Consider the following 22,327-nt stretch of genomic DNA (forward strand, 5'->3'; position numbering starts at 1 on the left):
ACCAACTTTGATGTGCAGCATTCTCTTTCTCCTGTATGACACTTCTGACACCATGTCTGGAGACAAAAGAGGCCACGACTTTGTGATGTTCCACCTTCTCTCTGTCTCTCACACACACACGTTTTTAAAATTAAAATGAAAGAAAGAAAGAAGACATGGCCATTTTTTTCCCATATGGAAAGGGAATTGCTTGGAGAATTTGAATGATGCAGGTTTGTCTGAAAGCTTTAAAGATGAAAGGTGTCACTTTTTACCCATTAGCCTGTAGAATGATGAGATCCTGAGTATACTTTGCTACTTCAAAGGGGCGCTGGAATACCGCTTCCAGGAAAGACTGCTTGAAAGTTGTTTTTTTTTTTTGTGCAGGAGGTGTAATTTCCTCCAGGGCCTTCCTTCAATACCCTGATAGATTGCTACAAAGTTTAGTGTTCACAAACTTTTTGATGTGACTTCTAAATCTTTCTGGGTTCCACTTGTAAATTCTAATATAGGACATGAGGTATCTTCTGTCATTCTTCAAGCCTAGATGGAATTTCTAGGGGTTAGAGTAGAGTTCTATCCTCTTGCTTAAAGATATATATACCTCAGCAATCAGAGAAGGTAAGGGTGCATTTGGAGTTCAAATTCACGAAATGAAATCACGCTTTTCCTAAGAGCTATCTTGCTGCTTGGCCAGTCGTCCGGAGAAATCAGATGTGTGCCATGGAGAACCATTAGGAATGCTAATTGTAAGTTTACTTTTTTAAGACTTCCAGAGAGAGAAAGGACAACAGGCAGAGCAGTGTGTGGGGTGGCAACTTGTGTAATTATTTGCAAATCTGCCTTAAGGCAAGAAAGCACCAATATCTTCTGTCAGGTTTGCTTGCCAAGGGAATACTTCCTCACTAATTGAATATTTCCCAAGGAGATTATTTTTATCTTTACGTCATTCCCAAAGTGATGATTCTGAGATTTTGCCTCATGTTTTCTTTAATATTTAAGCCATTCACCATACATAGTGTTATTTTGGTCTTTAATATTATCCAATGTAGCAGAAATTATAAATAGTTTCCATTTACAGTGATTCAAAGGAGGTCATAGTTGGGTGAATTTTCTTATTCCAGTCCCTCGTGGAGAATTTCTCATGAAAGCAACCATCAGCATTGCAGTTGGCCGCCATTCTAAACTCCCCTAGTCTGCTTCTGAAGCAAAGCTGGCTCTTCTCCCAAAGTGCAGTGGAAGCCAGTTGGCCTGGTTAGTCTCTCAGGGGGTCAACTTTGCATTTCACAACTCTGAGAAATTCCTCTGGGGACACAAGCCCAAAGAATTATCTCTTTTCACTATTTGCCTCTTCCTTGTGTTTGGAATCTAATCACCACTGTTCTGTATATGGTTTTCTCCATCCATTCATGTAGTCCCATTCCAATTCCACCTTATTCCCTAGATACTTAACACCAAATCTGTGCTCATACCTTCCCTTACTTCCTTACATATATCAGTCCACACACACACACACACACACACACACACAGCCTAAGCACAAGCATGCACAAACACAATCATTGGTCAGATATGTCAGTCGAATGTTCAAGAAGTCTGTAGTCACAAGAGACGACATTATTCTTACATCCCAGCATTAATTAAAAATAATGATTTTTGAGAACTTAAGTTGAAAAATAAAATGAATGTTACCAAAACTCCCAAGAAAGGCAACAAAAACCTTCATATAGTTTTGTGTGTTTTTTATAAATTATATGGGATCATACCCATGGTTTTAAAGGGTTTACTGTGATACAGTTTTATGGCTTCTAAATTCTAAAATCCCCTGTGTTAAGCTAACTAGAATTTGAAGGATATTTTGTCAAATTCAGATATGCTTTTGGTCACATCCCTGTGGAATTCCAATGTTTGTTCACTGTTTTTCACAGGCACTGAAGATTAGGAGATAGCTTTAATCCATACTTCCCATGTAAAAAGGAAGCATAAATCTATAAGACCTGTTACCACTCTCATTTTAGCTAATAATTATTAGCACACGCACATTCTTAAGATGCCAAAAAGAGAGCTATAAATTTATGTCAACATTAGTGTTGAACCTTACCCGAGATGTGTGTTCCTAGAAAACAATAACACTTAAAAAAACCATCCCCACAATTTGGGTTTTCAAAAATCCCTTCTTCCTTTTATGTTCCAGGAAATGGCTTATCACCAAGAACCACCCTTCCCCATATGACTTAGACAAGACTCCTTGTGAACTCCTTCTCGTGACTCCCATAAGATTCACAGATGACCCCTTGGTTTACCTGTGATGAGTTCAAACACAGACCTTTCTTCTTTCTCCTGAACTTGCTGTAAAGGGCAAATCTAAACCTTCCAGCCTCTTGTTCTTTGTCTCATGAATGATAACCTAAGACTAGGTCTGTCCCCCTAAAACTAGACAGACACAAAGATAAACATTTCCTGGTCAGTTGACTAAGACTTCATCTAATTGCAAAAAAAAATTCCAACTGTAAATCACTCTTTATTCCTCCCAATGAAAGTCAAAGAGACATTCTGATCTTTGGATCTGAGGTGCTCCCCTTACTGCAACTGACTAAATAAAATCAGTTTGCTTACTTATTTCTCTCTCTCTCTCTCTCTTTTGGCATGAGTGATGCTGAACGTAACTACAACTCAATTCAGATCATTCCAAACAAAACTCTAGAGCCAGTTGATAAGTTCATCACCAAGCAGTGTTTGAATAATCTTTTTTTCCCTTTACTGTCCGTATTTAGCTTCAGCACTGCACACAGACATGGTTACGTACATAATATAAACATACCCTTGTAATTTTGTTGACCTCTGTTTAAAATCAGGAATTGTCCTCCACCAAATGGTAAAACTTTCAAAGGCAAGATTAAGAGCAGATTTTCTAAGTTTCAAAACCTCTTGGAGTATCTGTTTCACAAGGGGTAAGCACTGTTAGCCTCTTTGCTTTTAGTTGATATTTTTTCTAAATAAACTAGATGGTGTTTTCCTTCCTTCTTTTTCAATTTATAAGCCCCAAACTAGTTTTGGCTTCTTGTGATATCCTTCCTTAGAGAAAAAACAGATGGGCCAAACCTGTTATGAGTTATTAATATTTATTCATGATAATTTTGTGGGTTTCCTTTTTTTAAAATGTCTTATGTTTTTACTTAAATTCTAGTTAGTCAATATACAGTGTAATATTAGCTTCAGGAGTACAATTTAGTGATTCGTAACTTACACGTAACACCCATCACTGGTCACAAGTGCTCTCCTTACTGCCCATCACCCACCTAGCTCCTTCCCACTCACCTCCCCTACAGCAACCCTCAGTTTATTCTCTGTACCTAAGAGTCTCTTTGATGGTTTGCTTCCCTCTCTCTCTCTCTTTTTTTAAATTTTCCATTATGTTTGTGTGTTTGGTTTCTTAAATTCCACATATGAGTGAAATCATATGGTATTTATCTTTCTCTGACTGACTTATGTCACTTAGCATAATACATTCTACCTCCATCCACTTCATGGTAAATGGCAGAATTTAATTCTTTTTTATGGTTGAGTAATATTCCATTATATATATATCCACTTCTTATCCACTCATCAGTCAATAGACATTTGGGCTCTTGCCATAATTTAGCTATTGTTGCTAATGCTGCTACAAACATTGGGGTATAATGTGCCCTTCAAATCAGTATTTCCGTATCCTTTGGGTAAATACCTAGAAGTGTATTGCTGGGTTGTAGGATGATTCTATTTTTAACCTTTTGAGGAGCCTCCGTGCTGTTTTCCAGAGCAGTTGCACCAGTTTGCATGAAGAGGTCGTGCAGTACGTGTGCTGCATGGTGCACAATGGAGGGAATAAATGTACATTTGTCACCTGGGCCTAGGGCCAGTGCCTCTGCACAATGCCTTTTTGCTCATCCTGAAGCTTACACACCCCACTAAGATCCAGCTTATTAGTGGCAACAGCACAGTGCCAAACTCCTGTAAATATCTTCAGCAAAGCTTGCTGGAAAAGATGGGCTCCTCAGATAATGCTGCACTGAGGCAAACTGCATGTTTGTGAAATAAGAATACTAGCTACTATTTTTGAGCTGCCTACCTCCTGCCTGTCAACCATTACACTGGGTACATCACAGGGGACATTTTTCAGCTGCACGAACAGATGAAAGTCCAAATCAAGTCTGTCTGACTTGATTTCTGCTTTTTCCTTTACTAATGACTGTATCTACATCAAGAATTCATTTTGGGACCTGATACAGAAAGTAAGAGATATATTGTGGAACACTCAAAAACCAGGGTGGCGCCTGGGTGGCTCAGTCGGTTAAGTGTCCTACTTCGGCTCAGGTCATGATCTCACAGTTCACAAGTTTGAACCCTGAGTCGGGCTCTGTACTGACAGCTCAGAGCCTGGAGCCTGCTTCCGATTCTGTGTCTCCCTCTCTCTCTGCCCCTCCCCCGCTCTCTCTCCCTCTCTCTCTCTCTCTCTCTCTCTCTCTCAAAAATAAATAAAAATTAAAAAAAAATCTTAATAGACTACCAATAATCCTCAGAAGAGATTGTGGGGGAAAAATAACTCTAAATTCATACTTTCATCTTAATATTCTGTCAGATAAAGCAAGAAGTTAGGCCCATGCTGAGCACATCAAGCTATTGTGACCCAAGGTCTCAGGGGCTTGGTGCCAAGGCTGTCTGTCCTCAGGTGTCTGTCTGTGTAACAGCTCATGAGAAAGTCCCTATAGTGCAGACATGAGGTAAACCAGTGGAGAATTGTGGAAAATTATCTGATTGTTTTCTCTCTCTATAGGTTATGAAAATTTCATCCCCAAATCTAAGGAAGCAGAATGTAAATTTCTAGAAAGCACAGGTGAGATGAAGCCAAAGTATTATTTATACAAACACGAACTCACAGGCAACTCTTCCTGAATGTAGCTGTATTAGGTTTCTTACAGATAATGAAGTTTGAGACACAGATTTTTCTTCCTCCATTATAAAAAAGCATTTCAGGGAGTTGGCTTTCTACACTGCTTGTCTTCTACACTTGCAGCTTAACTTAACCTGATCTGGGAGTAGTGAGAGGCATGTGAACTGCCAAATGAAATCTTTTTTGGAGTCCAAAGATGGGAAGAGAGAGAACAGGAATCCACCACCTTTTGTTTCTGAACAGGCTGAGAAGACATTTTCTTGGATCTTTCCAAGGCCCCAGGTTGCCCATGGCTGTTGCTTGATCAATGAATTGTCAAAGCAAACTTCCATCTACCAGTCTTCTAATTTTAGATCCAATAAAGTAATTTCAAAAGAATAGAGTTGTACAGTGAAATGGTCTAAGAAAAATACACCTATACCAATATTTGGGGAAAAATACTAGGGCTAAAAGGGCAAACATTGATGAAGGATCGTAAACTAGATAAGACAAATATTAATGGCAACTTTGAGCCCAAGAGTAATGTTCCATGTTGGTACCCCAAAATACAGACAGTTTGGATTTAGTGCAAATATATATATATATATATAAATTTTTTTATTTTTTATTTATTGTTTATATTTATTTTTTGTTTTATTTATTGTTTATATATATAAATTTCTGTCGAATTTATGAATTTTAGTGTTTGTCTTATGATAACGGGATGTAATGCTCAAATCCTTGGAGTCAGGATGTTGTCAACAGGCACATCCACCTGGATGTGGTTTCTGAGAGACTACATGAGTCACGTATTTTGTTTGTTTATTGTCAGTCTCTCCCACTGAGATAGAAGTTCTGTGAACTTAGGGAGCTTTTGTTATCTGCTCCCTGCTCTCATGCATATTCCATGGCTGCCACCTAGTTAGTGAAAGGTTTATATAGTTAATGATCTAAGAACAAAGGGTGAAAATATGGGAAGGCAGATTGTTGGCTTTTATAATAATGTATACTCTCTGCAGGCTGGGTCAGTAAGTGGTGTCTTCTCTAGAGAAGACGGCTAGATCCGGATGACTGTTGGGCTGGGACATTTTGGGAGATGACACAGTGGGGGTGTTTGGCCACCAAGTTCATGTCCAGCCTTGTGGTTCTGAAGATAGGCCTTTCCCAAAGACTTTACAGTGGAGGGAACCCAAGATGATGATAATGTGCTGTGAATGAAGACAACTAATTAAAGTTGGAGTATGAAAGATAAGGAGTCAGAGATAGCACTGACACTCCTAGCTTCGGTAATTTAGTGCCACTGAAAGGAAAAACGAAGTTCAGCACAAATGCTGGTTTGTGGGCAAACTTTAAGAAACGGTCATCAATCCTGAGTTTAATGTGTTAGTGGGATCACACAGGAGACATCCAGAAGGTGATTATATTCAGGCAGATATGGAGCTCAGGAGAGGCTGAAGTATGTCATGCCTATTTATTAGAAAAATCCACACCCCTCTCTATAGGAAGGTATCTGAAAATGATGCTTTCTTATTTCTAATTTTTTTTTAATGTTTACTAAAAACATTAGAGGCAGAATGCGAGAAAGACTGTGAGAGACAGAGTGTGAGCCGGGGAGGGGCAGAGAGAAAGGGAGACACAGAATCTGAAGCAGGCTCCAGGCTCTGAGCTGTCAGCACAGAGCCTGACATGGGGCTCGAACTCACGTAAACTGTGAGATCCTGACCTGAGCTGAACTCGGCTGCTCAGCTGATTGAGCCACCCAGGCGCCCCTGAAAATGATGCTTGAGAGACACCATAGGTGAACAGATCATTTAGTTATACAATTTCATGTAATTATATAGAATGTAGGTATCAGAGTTTCATTTCACAAGTGAGAAAACAGGAGCCCAGAGTGACTTTATTGCTTCTCAGGGCCAGAGGTCTGACTTGAATCCCTGTCCTCAGTCTGAGTGTGAAGCTCTTTTCTCCACTGTTCTGCTTCAGGGAACTGCCAGTCACTGGAACAGGACTCCTCCTTACCATAGGACGGACTAGCTGCTTGCGTATTGGCAGAGTGCCCACTATTTGCCCTTGACTCAGGTGTGGACACACCCCCTCCCCAATTCCAGTTCCAGGGCTTACCACCTGCTACCAGGAAGCCTCACAATAAAATTGCAAGTTAAGGAGGGCTACATCTGCCAAACTTTCTTGCGTGGGCTGGTACAACGTACTCCCAGGTACAAGGCGATCATAGCACCGGGCTCCCCGCTTCCCTCCTCCCAGTGATGATGTTCACTGTGAGAAGAGCTAATGGGTAGTCAAGTGCAATGGCTTGGGATCTGGGAGAAAATGAGCTCAGCAGGGAACCATGAATAAGTTGTTAAAGCTAAGTGGAAATGAGAAGCGGAGGGAATTTGTAGAGGCGGCTGAAGAAGGCATTAGGGAGCACCGAGACAACACGGGGTGAATGCAGTGAGTTTCCGGAGAGCATCTATCCAGCTGCGGCATTACAGCACCCCTTTTTGTACACTGCACAAAGAAGGGAGTGGTTACTGGAATGCTGGGGGAGCCAGTGTGCTAGGAGCGTTTTCTGGAAAAGTAATTTCCTGTCTCATATAGCTGACAACAGCACCTGCTATACTTTCACAACGTTTCGTGTGAAAGCTAAGTTTTATTTGCTATATGGGAAAGGCTGGCCAATAACTGCCCAGCACCCACAGAGGGTAGACATTGGGTCAGTGTTTTACTTAACAAGACTGTGCCTTGCATTGGAAAGCTGAAGGAATACAGATTCAAGGGTTGTGATATATATTTTTTTCACTTGCAATTTTTGGAACCATAATTCAGCACTACTGGACTAGGGCACGTTCTAGCAAACTGAAACTCAAAAGCTTTCCTATGGGGAAAGTCTCAATGTTGTGAGTGAGAGAGGTGACAGCCGCATTACTGCCATCGAAAATAATTTATTAACCGTGTCTGTGCAAAATACTCTGGTAGGCACCAAATCCCGGGGGGTGGTTCCCGTTTCAATGCATCCTCTGCTCTCTGCAGTCTTTTCCGTGTACTGTTCGGCTCTCCACCTGCGAATAAAATGGATACCTTGAAAACTTCATCTTTGTGGAGGCTGTATCGGTACACGAGAACGCTGGTTCCAGCATCGGCGCCAATCCTACACAGCTGGGGAGGTGTATCAGGAGCCTGCCATCCTCAACTTCTCATTCTCGGAGCTAGTAAATAAAAACATGTTTCCAGTTTCCACTTTAGACCAGGAAATCCGGGGAGCGTTGACAAGCAAGGTTTTGCATCATCAGCATAAAGCACGCTGAGGCTGGCTCTCTATCCCTTCCTTTCTTTCCCTCCCAGTCCCCCGGTTTCCCCAGGCAGGTCCCACACTGTACCTGAGATACAGGTACACAGGCGCCTCGCCACCCAAGGTAAGGAACCCGCAACACAATTTTGGGTATCGACCCAAATCCTTCTAAATTTTACCTCTCACAGTCAGTTGCCATGTGACGTGTGTACGTGTGCTTTCGGCTACATTTAAAGACAATACTTTGTTTTCTACGGTAAGTTGTCTTAAATCGGCTTGGAGACATCTGCCAGGTCTAACCGCGCAAAGGTCGTCTGCTTCACCAGCATCTCTCAGACGAACTCGGAGGAAAGGTGGCTCTCCATCCAGCAGCACCCGCCATCAGGCTGGGGAGTGCAGACAACCTCCCACGCGCTCGGGCCCAGCTCCCTCGCCCCACAGCGTCAGTCTGACCCCATCGGATCCGTTCCGGAGACGGGCTCACGATCGGTCGGGAGGTGCTTTTGCCACACACTTCCAAGTGGGGGGTTGCTAGGATCATTTATTTCTCTCGTGCACATTAAGAAACCACCATTAGGTGTTGGTGGGAGGCGCCACTCTGCCTGAAGCCCAGCCCGTCCGCGGCGGCTCGGCGCACACCGCACCCGCCCGGCTGCCAGAGCTCGCCTGGAGCCACCTCCGGCCGGAGGTCCGCGTCGTCCGGGATCCCCGACGCGGTCTCCGGCTTCACCTCCGCAAGCGTGACCCGGCAGCGGCGCCGGGGACCGATTTCGAATCCTCTGCGGCTCGCGCGCGGGTCTCCCTCTGCGGCGGGTCCGACAGCACCCGCCGCGGACGCCCCGAACGCCCCAGGCCCCGGGCTCGCGGCGGCGACGGCGCAGCTCGCCGGAGTTTGACTCTCGGGCGGCGGCGCGGAGCCGCGGGCGGCGGCGGGAGCGAGGCGAGCCCGGCCGCTCGCCCTCCGCGCTGCGCTCGGATTGGTCTCTCCCAGAGAGTGCTGGCCGAGGGTTGGCTGCGGGCCGGCTGAAGAACAGGTGCACCTTGCCGCCCGGGCTCGCGGAGCAGCCGCCGAGAAACTCGGCGCGCCGGGCCGGGCGAGCGGCGGCGGCGGCCAGGACAGCCCCCTGTGTCGGAATGCGGCTTTCCGGCGCCTGGCATCCCGCGGCCGGTCGGCTCGGCCCCTGAAGGCGGCCGAGGCCCAGCGGCGGCGCGGGCGGGCGCCCCGGGGAGCGGGCCGGGCGCGGCGCCCCGAGGATGCCGGCGCGGCTGGGGCGCAGGCAGGCGGCGGGCAGCGGCGGCAGCAGCAGCAGCAGCAGCGGCGGCAGCGGCGGCGGCGGCGGCGGCGGCGGCAGTAGCAGCAGCAGCAGCAGCAGCAGCAGCGGCAGCGGCAGCAGCAACAGCAACAGCAACAGCAGGCGCGGGGCCCCGGCGCGCAGGAGGCCGCTTGGCGGGCTGCAGAGGCGCCCAGCCGCTCCCTGACCGGCCGGCGGCGCCGGGGGCCGGTCTCGCCCCTCTTCCGCGCTCCTCGCCGCCCCCTCCCCGGCCCGCGTCCCCTCCCCCGCTCCTCTCCTCCCCGCCCGCCGCCCGCCTCTCGGGGGGAGGGGCGTGGGGGCAGGGAGCCGATTTGCATGCGGCCGCCGCGGCCGCTGCCTGCGCCCGAGCCCGCCGCCGCCGCCGCCGCCGCCGCCGGAGCCCGCGCCCGCGCCCGGCCCGCGCGGCCCCATGCCTCTGGCGCGGCCCTCGGGGGGGCGAAGGTGAAGACCGGCTCCTAGGATGAGTGAAGGTGCGGCCGCTGCCTCGCCACCTGGAGCCGCTTCGGCAGCCGCCGCCTCGGCCGAGGAGGGCACCGCGGCGGCTGCGGCGGCGGCAGCGGCGGGCGGGGGCCCGGACGGCGGCGGCGAAGGGGCGGCCGAGCCCCCCCGGGAGTTACGCTGTAGCGACTGCATCGTGTGGAACCGGCAGCAGACGTGGCTGTGCGTGGTGCCTCTGTTCATCGGCTTCATCGGCCTGGGGCTCAGCCTCATGCTCCTCAAATGGATCGTGGTGGGCTCCGTCAAGGAATACGTGCCCACCGACCTGGTGGACTCCAAGGGGATGGGCCAGGACCCCTTCTTCCTCTCCAAGCCCAGCTCGTTCCCCAAGGCCATGGAGACCACCACCACGACCACTTCCACTGCGTCCCCCGCCACCCCCTCCGCCGGCGGCGCCGCCTCTTCCAGGACGCCCAACCGGATTAGCACCCGCCTGACGACCATCACGCGGGCGCCCACTCGCTTTCCCGGACACCGGGTGCCCATCCGGGCCAGCCCGCGCTCCACCACCGCACGAAACACTGCGGCCCCCCCGACGGTCCTGTCCACTACGGCCCCCTTCTTCAGTAGCAGCACGCCGGGCTCCCGACCCCCGGTGCCAGGAACCCCCAGTACCCAGGCAATGCCCTCCTGGCCCACTGCGGCATACGCTACCTCCTCCTACCTTCATGATTCCACTCCGTCCTGGACCCTGTCTCCCTTTCAGGATGCGGCCACCCCCTCCTCCTCCTCCTCCTCCTCGTCTTCCTCCTCCTCTGCCACCACCGCGCCAGAAACGAGCACCAGCCCCAAATTTCGTAAGTGTACACCTGGTCTGAACTCTGATTTACTACTGAGTTTCCGTTTTGCCCTCCTGCTGTCTTTGCTCCCCGCCGCCTGTCTTCTAGCATCCTCCACCCTTCATCCTATTTCAGGTTTGGAGTAGTGAATGAGATAGTTAAAACTGGCCACAAGGGAGGAGAAAGGTGTAGGTCTGTTCAGGGTCAGTGTTGGGGGGTGGGGGTGGGGTTGGGGGGGGGCGCGCTAGGAAGCGAAGGGAGGTTGTCAAGCTCCACCCGGCCTACTTCAGCGGGTCCCAGATGAGAACAGATCTCTTCAAAGGGTTAACGCGAGGGCGATCTGTGCTCACTGCAGACCTGCTGGTGAGCTCCCGGATCCGGCTCCTATTGAGAGCTGGGGCGGGAGGGTGGGCCTTCCCAAAAGCACTGAGCCCTTTCCCTGCCCGTAGGAAGGCGAAAAAGAAAAGCACATGCAAATTGACCGACGCTAAACCACAAAGGGAAGTTGTGTCCATGTGGGTGGGTGTGTGTGTGTGGATGGGGGGCGGGGGGTGATATTTGATGGAAATGTCGATAGAACGAACCTGTAGGACTACTAGCCGCCCTGACCCGGGCAGGGACCAGGAAGGGTTAATTAGAAGCCATTGGGGGAGGTAGGGAAAGGAGGCGATCCATGGCGGAGGGCTAAACCGATCCCACTCTGCCCATGGCCATTGCAAGGTGTAGAGATTGATTCTTTGGCCTCCCAGAGTGAGTTAAGTAGGGGAAAATGGGAAGGGAGCCCTGCGGAGCTACAGCCTCTAGGGTCCTGACGGAGGAGGAGTTTTTTCAGCGCTGTGAAGCATTTGCTTTTGTTCGTTTCCCAAAGGTGGGGTGTGAACCTCATCTCCCCTCTCTCTGTGCCAGAAAAATATAAGGAATGGGATAGTTCTCTGCACTCCAGGGGAGAACGTCCAGCCCTTTTGAAACCGGTCACTCTGTGAATGTGGCATCTTCAACCACAGGGCGATTGCTGCCCATACTGGCCAGTTTACCTCAAGAGTGATAGATCTCTATTTATTCGTATGGATGGTGTATCTCTTCTCTGTATCTTTTCAAATGTTTTGTGTGACTAATTGACCTCCCACCCCACCCCCCACCTTGCTCTTATTCTAAGGAAATTTTAGAAAGCTTTTCAATCTGACTGTTGATTAGGATATGGGAAACAGTTTGCAACCTGTGAAGGTTATTTAGGACAAACCCCCAGCCTGCCAGTTCAAGTTCTGTGCAAGCCTGTTCTTCAAAAACTGCCTGGCTATACTCTCTTTCCATCATATTTCTGTTTTGAGCTATAACATCTGGAGAGGAAAGGAAGAGGGCTTATCATTTTCTCTTCAGTAGAAATACCTGGGATGCTTTCAGTCATCTGGAAGTTCATTTTCCTGAACTGTGCTCTCACCCTGGGTGTTATTTAACACTTGAAACTTTTACAGAAAGGATTTAGTGTGTTTGTGGATAAGGTCCAAGAGAAAAATTCCTTAATATCCCTACTCTGGGGGAAAAAATAAGCTAAAGATAAATTGGGAGTCAGGGAGAAGAGGGGAAGGAGGGGATCTGCCACAAACCAGAATGGCAGTCAAACCGGTAACCTGCTGCTTCCCTCTCCTTTGGCTGAAGCAATCATTTTTGAGAGCATGTTTTCCAAGGAGGTGTTTAGAGGCTTCTCTCAGCAAATCTAGCTTGAGTTTTGTGGAGCATAAAGGATGTGCAAGTGTATGTGTGAACATACTCAGTGGTTTGAAAATATATATGTGTCTATCCGGAAGACCTCGGATTTTTATCTTTCGGTGCAGTTGGTACGGATAATGGAGTGTGGGTGTACTTCCCAACTGGATGTGTGTGTGTATGTGGTGTGCCGGTGGAGGGGGGGGAGTCTTGCACCTGGGGGGGGGGATATTTCATGTTCTTCCTCAATTGATTTCCTTGCATCCCATTCCGGAGGTCTTTAAAGAAAAGGCCAAGGTAATTATTTCTACCCCTCCATGCTCCTTTTCTACATTTTGTAGAAGGGAATGGCAGCCTGTTTAATAAGTAATGATTATTGACAAGGCTCTCAGCCCCAAGGAAAAGGGAGGGGGTGGAGAATCTGTAAATGGTGTCAGTGTTCGCTTAGACATATAAGCAGTGTTTGTTTTATGTGTATCTGAGGTCCAGCTCTTGGCTCTTTTTAAACCTTCAGTAAGGAGTTGAATTAAGGGATAAAACACAAGTATGCAAATCCAATAGAAACTGACCTGGTTTGCATATATCAACAAGGGAAATTTTAATGAAAGAAAGATTATGTTGTTTCTGTTAAGGATGATTTAACTAGATAGGTTTTTATGGTAATTTAAAGAAAAGGACAGTTTATTTTTTTTTATTTTTGGCCCAAGATTGTAAGATGATTAACAAAAGGATATAAGGATTTTTTGAGGGATTATTAGCACTGCTACTGTGGGCTGAAGAATGGCCTGAATATCTTGCATTTTATTTTTCATTTGTTTTGATTATGTTACTAAAGTTCCCAGGAGAGAAATTCCCCTTTTTCCTACTTTCCTGCCTTTAGACTTCAGTAGATTTTTGGGGTTTTTTTCCTTCCTTCCTTCCTTCCTTCCTTCCTTCCTTCCTTCCTTCCTTCCCTCCCTGCTTTTTCCTCTTGTTTTAGTGAAAGTCATGAATTGTATTGTAGCACCTGAGGACAGCTAAGGACAGGGCTCTGGTTTTTCAAGACTAAGTCACAAATTCTTTAATGGCCAGGGTCCTTGCTCTTGAATTGAACATCTCAGGGCTTACAGAATGAATGTCTCTGTGTTCCTGTTAGGTCACTCAGTAGGATTCTGTCTGTAAAGGCAACACAGATCTTTGGAGGAAAAAAGCCTGGTTCACTTTAGAATCAACACATTTACTGATGGGTAGTAGGCAAAACAAAAGCTGTTTTTGTTATGGGGCAGGCTCAGTTTAGAAGACTCTAATTTTCTGTAGGATCAAAGATGAAGAAAGATTGAACTTAAAACACAGAGGGAGAGGAAGGGCTTGAAGTTGACTAGTCTCTTGTTCCCCTCCAACCTTTAGACCATGAGCTGGACCAAAACTTTGTTCAGTGTTACTGGGGTCACTTGGGTTCCCGGTTGGTTGTCCGGAATTTGCTTTAGGTTCAGATGTTTTAGAAACAAATATTTTAAATGTGTTGCCACTAGATTATTTCATCAAAACATCCTTGAAGCATTTTACCTCTGAAAGTTTTGATTAGTTCACAGATTTTTCAAGCTGAAAGGAGATTTACTACAGACAGTAGAACAGTGATTTTGACTAGTGTACAAACAGCTTTTTAACAGCACATTGAATTCTATTTTTAGACTTGAAACTTATATGTAGAATGTTGTCAATACAAGTCTGGATTGTTATTTTACTCAGCAGGAAGCACTGTTTTCACAGTTAAAAGTCCAGAGTCATTGGCTAAATTCAAATACAAAGAACCACTTTTAATTGGGTAGTTTTTGGGTCCTGTTTGGAAGGTGTATAGTATTTACAGTAAGTAAGATCACGAATCTCAAATAGTGTAGTTAGTGAAGAGATAAATGTAAAATGTATCCTTGATGTGTCAACATGCTATGTGGGTAATTTTAATATAACCAAGTCTATTTAAGTAAAACTTTACCTAATCATACCTGTTGTAATTTTGAAGACTGCCATTGATAACAGAGTATCTTCCTGTCTGTTCTTTTAGAAACATTTAGTCTTTCAGTAAGAGTACTCTTAGTTGTTTTATAGCAGCCTTAGGTATAATTTGTTTAAATGAAGTTACTCCTATGTATTGTCTTTTGTACACATGAATTGAATCCTTCAGAGGAACTCCAACAGAGCAGGTGTGGGCCCCAGTCATGTGCAGTAGCCATTGTGAGAGGATTAGGAGCTCGAGGTCAGTATTTCTTATGAAATCCAATTGAGAACTTTTTTAGGAGCACGTGCTGCAACCTGAGTATGCTTTGATTTCGTTGGCCTTAATATAAGATTATGAGACTTTTCTGCTTTAATCAGTTACACTGTATGTTTTGCCCTTTGGACAACTTATGTTGTGCTTCATCATCCTCACACACACAAGAAACACAGGGCAGGGGCAGGTGTGGGCATAGAACTGGCAAAGCTCTTTCTAGAGCCATTTTTAGTTTGGTCTTAGGGTGGTTTAAGCCTTCCTCTCAGTTCCCCATGACTGAGATAAGGGGTTGGGAATGCTGTTACTAATTGAAAGTACCTTTTGCAGGGTTGATGGGTGAATCCAGCCACCTTTTGTATTTGTGCTCTGTTTCCTGGATAGCCTTTTTTGAACACGGTGTTGAACCACAAACTCATCGGAAAGGGAAAAACCTCAGCAGATAAACGATAGAAGCTGGTTTGTGGGGACTTCTCTCTGTTACTAAAGAAGCCAACTTTCTAAATCCAACCTGGGCCAGAAGCAAGAGTACTGGGGCAGAGTGTGAACACAGTGCCATCCTGGGAGGTCCGGCGTGCAGATGAACAGGACCTCTCTTCCCTTGGGAATACTTCCCCCAGCTCTTCCTCCTCTCCACACCACAATGAGAAGGAGGCAGATTTTCAACTTGCTTCTTTTGTAGAAATTCTTTCCTCATAGCCTCTGGTATCCAGTGCCAAGCATATCTTGATATTCTATCTGGGATGTTGAAAATGGAACATGAAAGTTGGCCCTGAAATATATAAGAACAAGGGAAGAGCCATAAATCTAAGTCTGTAAAAGGCATTTGAATTGCTTGTAAATAGAATGGAAATTCATTTTTCTCCCTTTGAGTCTGTTTTTATCATTAGACTTTTGTGTTGGGTGAGGCAGAGCCATACTGGGTTGACAAATACCACTGAGACATTTTGAGATCCCAGAAGTTTTTCTTGTCTATACTCAGAAAAGCATTTCCTCCAGAACCATATACATATTGAAAGGGCCAGGGAATACCCTTGTTTAAAGTCTTGTTATATCTGGATGAAAACCTACCAAAGTAGGTGTTTTGTATTTGTGTAATTATTAATGGAAGTTTTAGGATAGATTCTTTGATTTTCCATCTTTGCCACTGTTTCATTAGGACTTCTCTTATTCCTGTTGAATAATGGCTCTTTTGAAGATTCCTTACAGACTTCTGATTTTTTTTAATCCCTTTATTTCTTAGATTATAGTATAAACAGTAGTCTTTAAAATTTTTCTTTGGTATTCTTAACATCTCCGGGTCATTTCAAGTTGTTATAGAAGTCAGCCTTCCAGGTAAGATGATCTTAGATTAAGTTGATGTAGAAAGTTAAGAAAAGAAGTCTACTCATTTATGCAGTTGAGTTAGTAAACTGTCTTGGTGCGTTATTTATTTATAGTTTATTTTGAGAGAGTGTGAGTGGGGGATGGGCAGAGAGAATGAGAAAGCAAGAGAAGGAGAGAGAATCCCAAACAGACTCTGAAGTGTCATCACAGAACCCAGTGCAGGGCTTGAACTCACAAACTGTGAGATCAATACCTGAGCCCAAGTCAGATGCTCAACCGACTGAGCCACCCAGGCGCCCTTTGTGCTTTATTTTTTAAATGTAGAAAAAATTTTAAGGATTCCAAAAACTCGGCTGAAGCCTCATGGCCATTTATTGGTATACAAAAATTGGTATACAAATCATACAAATTTTGACTTGTATGTGGAATCGCTTGTTGTGTGATTCCACAAAACAATGGTAGAGTTGAACATGATAACATCATGTTATTTATTGAACATCAGTTTGGGGCACCGCAATGCTGGTAGTTAATTGGTTAATTTAAGGAGTCTAGAAAAGTAATAGTTTAAGAAGCAGAGAGTTAAAATAAAGCTTTCTCACATATGTTGATCTAGGGGCAGAGCTTTTTCTTGAAGATGTGTCGATAAGTTTGAGCTTTAGCATCTGTTTCTTTTCCTTGCTTTTCTTTTCTTTTTTCATAAACTGTACCTCTAATTACCTCTTTCTTCTTTGAAGACACTGGTGGAGGAATCTGAACCAGATTGTGTATGGGCATTATACTATTTTCCTTGCCCTGGGTATCTTTTCTAGTCTTCTTGCCCATGCAATTCAAATAACTTTTATTTTATTTTATTTTTTTGTAAACAACTCACCATTTGGAGTTTCTACAAAGCATTCAACTATGTTTCAATAGAAACTAGAGTTCTGTTTCATTTCCACAATCATATGTCAGTGGCTTCCAACAAATTTAAGTCAATCGCATAATTACAGTAAGAGCAACTGGCATAAACAGGTTTGTTGCCCCGGCTGCCCCAAAAGTTGGTCACAGAGGTGTGTGTGCTTCTTGGAGCTTCCCTGGTGGCCTTTTCAACCAGACAGGAGGGCCCAGCAGGGTTCATCTTGCTGGACGGGTGGTGACAGTCAGCTGGCTAAGCGGAGCTAGGTTAAGAAAGTGACTACTTTTTGTGACGGTGACAAAGATTTGCATTAACAAAACAAAAACAAAAGCAAAACCCATAGCCTTAAATCTAGTGATAAGTCTGCAACCTCAAAGAACCATTGTTCTCTGAACCTTAACTTCCTTTACTGGGATAATGAGGGTCATGATAATTACCTGCCTCCTATACCACTTGTAAAAGGGTATGTAAGCTGCAAAACGCTCTACTGTTTATATGTCCAGAGAAATGGTAAGTGGATAGACTGGGTATTTTCCTCCAAGAACACATCAGGCTGTTGAATTCAGTTGAGATATCGGAGCTAGTTTGCTACCTAGCTTGAGGGATATTTTATCACAATGAGAGATTATTGTTCTTGTATGCCCTTGGATCTTTCTGTATTCCTCTCGGATACCCTGGCATACACAGTAGAATATGGTGTGGAAATCTACCTCAAATCACCTTGGAAATTTTGTCTATTCCACAAACTGGAGCCCACCATTTCTCACCCTTTGCTTGGTGTGCTTTTTTTAAACGCTTATTTTGGACATGCATTTATCAAAGAGAGGAACTGAAGTTTGGGGGGGTGGGATATGAGTGAGATTGTTGGGTTATCTGGAAACCTGAAATTTACAGAAATCTTTAGGTTTCTTGATGAAAGAAAAAATGCCCTATGCCTCTCTTTGTTTCCATTCCCACACTGTCTTGTTGTCATTGAGTCTTTGGAGTTTGGAGAGAACTTCAGTAAAAACAGGCGATCTCTGCATTGCATTCTGTTCCCCTCTTTTCTTAGAAGTTACTGTGAATTAAGCCCCAGAGGATTGATAGGTTGCTCGGATCCATCAAAGAGCTCTTTTAGATGTATACCTTTGCACTTTGGGGAACTTTACTGTTAGCATTTTGAAAACATCTGGTCCTGTGTTTGTTGGAAACGTAATCCTCAATTATATTTCAAAGTTTACTTTTTTGTTACAAGCTTTTATTTTTCAAGACAGGTTGGTGCGTGTAAGTAAATCATAGGTTTTGCCATTCCCAGGCATAAAAAGAGACGAGTCAGAAACAAGCCTGCAAACTGAATTGAGAATTAAGTTTAATAATAGAAGTTTAGCAGCTTCCAGTGATAAGATTTTCTCTTCTTAGAAGTGATAGTGCGTATCATGGATACAATGTAGGCTAAAAGAGCATTAGGAAAATAAATAAGATCATCTGAATGTGTGCAGCTATTTTAGCATGAGTACATTAGAGCCAGAGTTAATAGAATTTTTATGCTAAATGTTTGATAAGAATTCCTGAACATATTAGCCTGCCTCTTATGATACACATCCCATGACTACATGTGATCGTAGTCATGATCTTCCTGTGAATTGCCAGTGAGTTAGAACTTTACTAAGAGAAAAATCCCAGTCTTATCATCGTTTTAGGATCAGCCTCTGTTGGTTTCCGAGTCATGATTTTTGCTTGTAGAAGTGCAGAAGAATTCTTCACAGAAGCTCAGTCTTGGAATGGGCTTGAGAATTCAGCAAATAACAATGAGAGTTGCTATTTGTGGAATTTTACTGTGTACCAGGAGAGCAAGCACTTTACATATTTATTTATTGCCCTATTTATTGTCTTATTTATTGATTGAATCAAGGACACAAAGACAATCATCTCGGCCAGTGGCCTAGGTATGATTATCTCACTCATGCAGGTACTTGAACCTGGCCTGGAGTGGTTCTGTTAATTTGCGAAGGACCTGCTAAGTGGCATAGTTTGAAGGATCAGGAAGACCGAATGATATTCTTTTACAGGTAATCTCTCCCTACCCCAAATCCTAATCCATTAGTAAGAATGTGTCCATGTCTGTGTACATGGCTTCTTTCAAGCCCTTAGCTCAGGGACAGTGGCATTTGGCTTTGTAAACTCCACAAATGACATATTTGCTCTATATCTGTTTTTTTGTTTTGTTTTGTTTTGTTTTTTTTTTTTGCTGTAGTAAAGGGGAAGATTTTTTTTTTTTTAATGTTTATTCATCTTTGAGAGAGAGCATGAATGGGGAGGGGGCAGAGAGAGGGACAGAGGATCTGAAGCGGGCTCTGAGCTGACAGCAGAGAGCCGGATGCAGGGCTCCAACTCATGAACCGTGAGATCCTGACTTGAGTGGAAGTCAGACGCTCAACCAACTGAGCCACCCAGGTGTCCCAAAGGGAGCCTTTTAAACCAGAGAAATTGTCCTGGTTTTCAGTCCAAGGAGAAATTTAGGGGATGTTTCAACAAAAGCTAAAGAATGTATTCTCTAAACTTGTATTCCTCGATCTTCTCTTTTGTCCTGTGGCTGCTTGTTGGTGATTCAGTAGACCAATGATAAAGAACAGCTACAGACTTTATTTCTCTGCTTCCTAATATCCAGCCAAAATAGTCTTCTCTGACCATTCCAAACTTGCTCTTGATTATGGTAGTTACTGCATCATATGCTGAGACTGACCAATGGAAATGTATCAGGGAACATTTGGATTCATAGCCTTGCGGTCCTACAGACTGAACTACCAACCCTAACAGATAAATATCGGGTGTTGTACCATGTAGTGTCTCCTGCAGAGCATCTGTATTCCCTCTTGGAACTATACTCCAGGGTACCCACCCTTGACTTTTTAGCCAGTACTCCAAAGACGAGTAACATTGGTGAGACTCTGATAGTCTGCGAGGAACACCCCATGCTGGACTCCAGTCACTGCTTACTTCTTTGACATTTCTGTCTAGCAAGGATCTCTAAGGAAAAGAACCATTCTGTTGGTTAAAGTGAAAGATGATTGGGATTTCTATTTCTGCAAACTTACGAAAAGAAAACAGGAATTGGTCAAATCCCAAGATTGGTTTATTACAGTCTTTGAATAGTCATGCTGAAGGATAGGAATACTGTAATGTGAGGGAACCTGCCTTGTCAAAATCCCCATCAGACTATGAATGAATCATGTAGACTGAGAATGACAGCTGTACTCATCAAGAAGAGGGGAAGTGAGATTGCTTTTCCAAATTGATAAACAAAAGATTTTTTGGCATGATGGCAACATCTAGACTCCAGGAATGAAAAAGTAAAAATGGAGTGCAGAAATGTTTATATTATACACTATCTTGACTGAATTCTATTTAACTGACTTTTCTGTATGGGATTCTATTTCTGGATTGAAAAACTCACCAATGCCCCTTTCATGTTGAACAGCCCCAGTTCATTGGGTGTCAGCCTTCACCAAATGAGAGGTGTGTTTACCAAGTCGTAGTTGTATCTAAATCTATTTATGCTTGTTCTTGTTACTGTAATGAGGTAATGTATTCCAACAGGATGCAAACCCATGAATTAATTGTGGTTTCTGTGAGAACTAAGTTGTTTACTTTGGATATACTCCTTAAAGATAAGTCACTTTAAAAACAATGCTTGTTGGAGAAGTTGTGGGCAAGTTTAAGGTAGCATATACTTACATATCCATGAGAAATCTGCACTTGGATTGTTTCACATGTGGCTTTATGTTCTCATTCCATAATAAATAAACTCAAATGGAAACATTGCAGTGTGTAAGTTGGGTGTGGTTTTTCATAAGAAAGGTAACAGAAATTTAGTGAAAAGCCTTAAATTCTGTAGCCAAATATTTGGCAAGTGAATGTAAATTTATATGGTTTAGGTTAAAATGAAATAAATTATAAATAAAGTAAATTTTACTTTGGCCATGTGATAGATTCACAAAACTATTAAATTGTATTTTTAATAATTTAAAATATACTGTAAAGTGTTTAGTATAAATTGTCTAAAACTTTGGATAGAAAATTATATAAAGTTCCAATTCTATTAAGCTATGCAGATTAATAGATGGATTTAATGTATACAGTAACTATATTCAAAGGAAGTATACCACATTGTTAATGGTGGTGATTTCTGGATTGTGGAATGGGAATGCTGCTTAATTCCATTGTATTTTGCTGTATTTTCTGTCTTATTTAACGGTCACGAATTCTCTCTCTGGTTAGAAGTTATTAAACTTTTGGAAAAGTAGAGAATACGTTCCATGAATCAGTTCAATTATTGGTCTTGGTGAAGTTTTTGTTTTCTTTTCAGTCCAAGTATTTGTGTCTTGATTGGTGGTGTCAGCATTAAAGTGTTGGCTGAGTTGCATTCCTGCTGTGAAATGCACATGCGTAGACATATAAATGCATTTCATTTGCTCATGGGAAATAATGCCTTATTGAAGGCAGAGTATCTTACCTTGAGCTTTTGATTATTAACCTTGACCTTATAAGTATGAAGAAGATGGAGGTTTAATGAGTTACTTAATGGCTCTTGCAGCCTGCAGATGTTGGGCAGTCTTTGGTAGTGTATCTTGGGATGGACATAGGCAGTAGAAGTCAATCAGTTGTGTATATGTATAGACCGATTATCTGGTCTGTTTTAAGGATCACATGAAAGCAGAATACAAAGGCTAGTTTGAAGTGGTTGGTCTTAGAAGGAAGGCTGAGGTCAAATGAGAACAGGTGGGATGACCAGTTCAAACATTTTCTAGATGCTGTAAACCTCTCACAGAATCATAAGATACTTATTCTACTAATGTTAGGTGGTTCCACTACAGATAGATAAATTCCATAGGCCGATGGACAGTAGTGACTTGTAGAGAACATAAATCTTTGGTGACGAATTGTGCTCAAAATCTTTTAGGCTAGTTCACAAATACATTGGTGAACGGAAAGAGTCAGAACAAAAGTAGGACTCTGTTAATATAATGTTGAATGTTAGAGGTCAAGGTAGTGAGTCTTTTGGGGAAGTGGCAGGTAGTGAATGGAGAGACCCATGATATGAGGCTTTAAGATAATGATAATTATCTGCTTCTTGATCTGGGTGTTAATTACATGGGTGAGTTCTATTGGTCAAAATTCATCAAGCTCTATATATCAATACAAACTTAAAAATAGAAGAGAAATCTTTCAGATCATTCCTTTGGAGTTCAGTTCATGCTACCAGGGTGGTGGCCTGCGTGTGTGGATTTTTCCAGTGGATCATAATGCTGTGTTTGTTGTTCATGCCACACAGTCTAACAGGTGCGAAGAGGGTCTTTCTGGCTTTAGCAGCTTCCTTTTGTTCTCGGGATCCTGGCTTAGTGAGACTCCAT

The 22,327-nt window shown here is 43.9% G+C and overlaps 1 protein-coding gene across 10 annotated transcripts in view; it reads left to right on the forward strand.

Moving 5' to 3' along the window:
- The first annotated feature begins 9,844 nt into the window (after positions 1-9,844).
- NRG3 (neuregulin 3) overlaps positions 9,845-22,327 on the forward strand; it is a 1,050,974-nt gene continuing 1,038,491 nt past the window's right edge. For all 10 annotated transcript variants that reach the window (XM_019444764.2, XM_019444770.2, XM_019444765.2 and 7 more), the window contains exon 1: positions 9,845-10,785. In XM_019444764.2, the coding sequence (XP_019300309.2) occupies positions 9,951-10,785 (835 nt within the window). In that variant the 5' untranslated portion in view covers positions 9,845-9,950. The remainder of the gene's footprint in view (positions 10,786-22,327) is intronic.

This window comes from Panthera pardus, unplaced genomic scaffold (genome assembly GCF_024362965.1).
Source record: "Panthera pardus isolate Hobbes unplaced genomic scaffold, ASM2436296v1 HiC_scaffold_22, whole genome shotgun sequence".
Taxonomy (NCBI): Eukaryota; Metazoa; Chordata; class Mammalia; order Carnivora; family Felidae; genus Panthera; species Panthera pardus.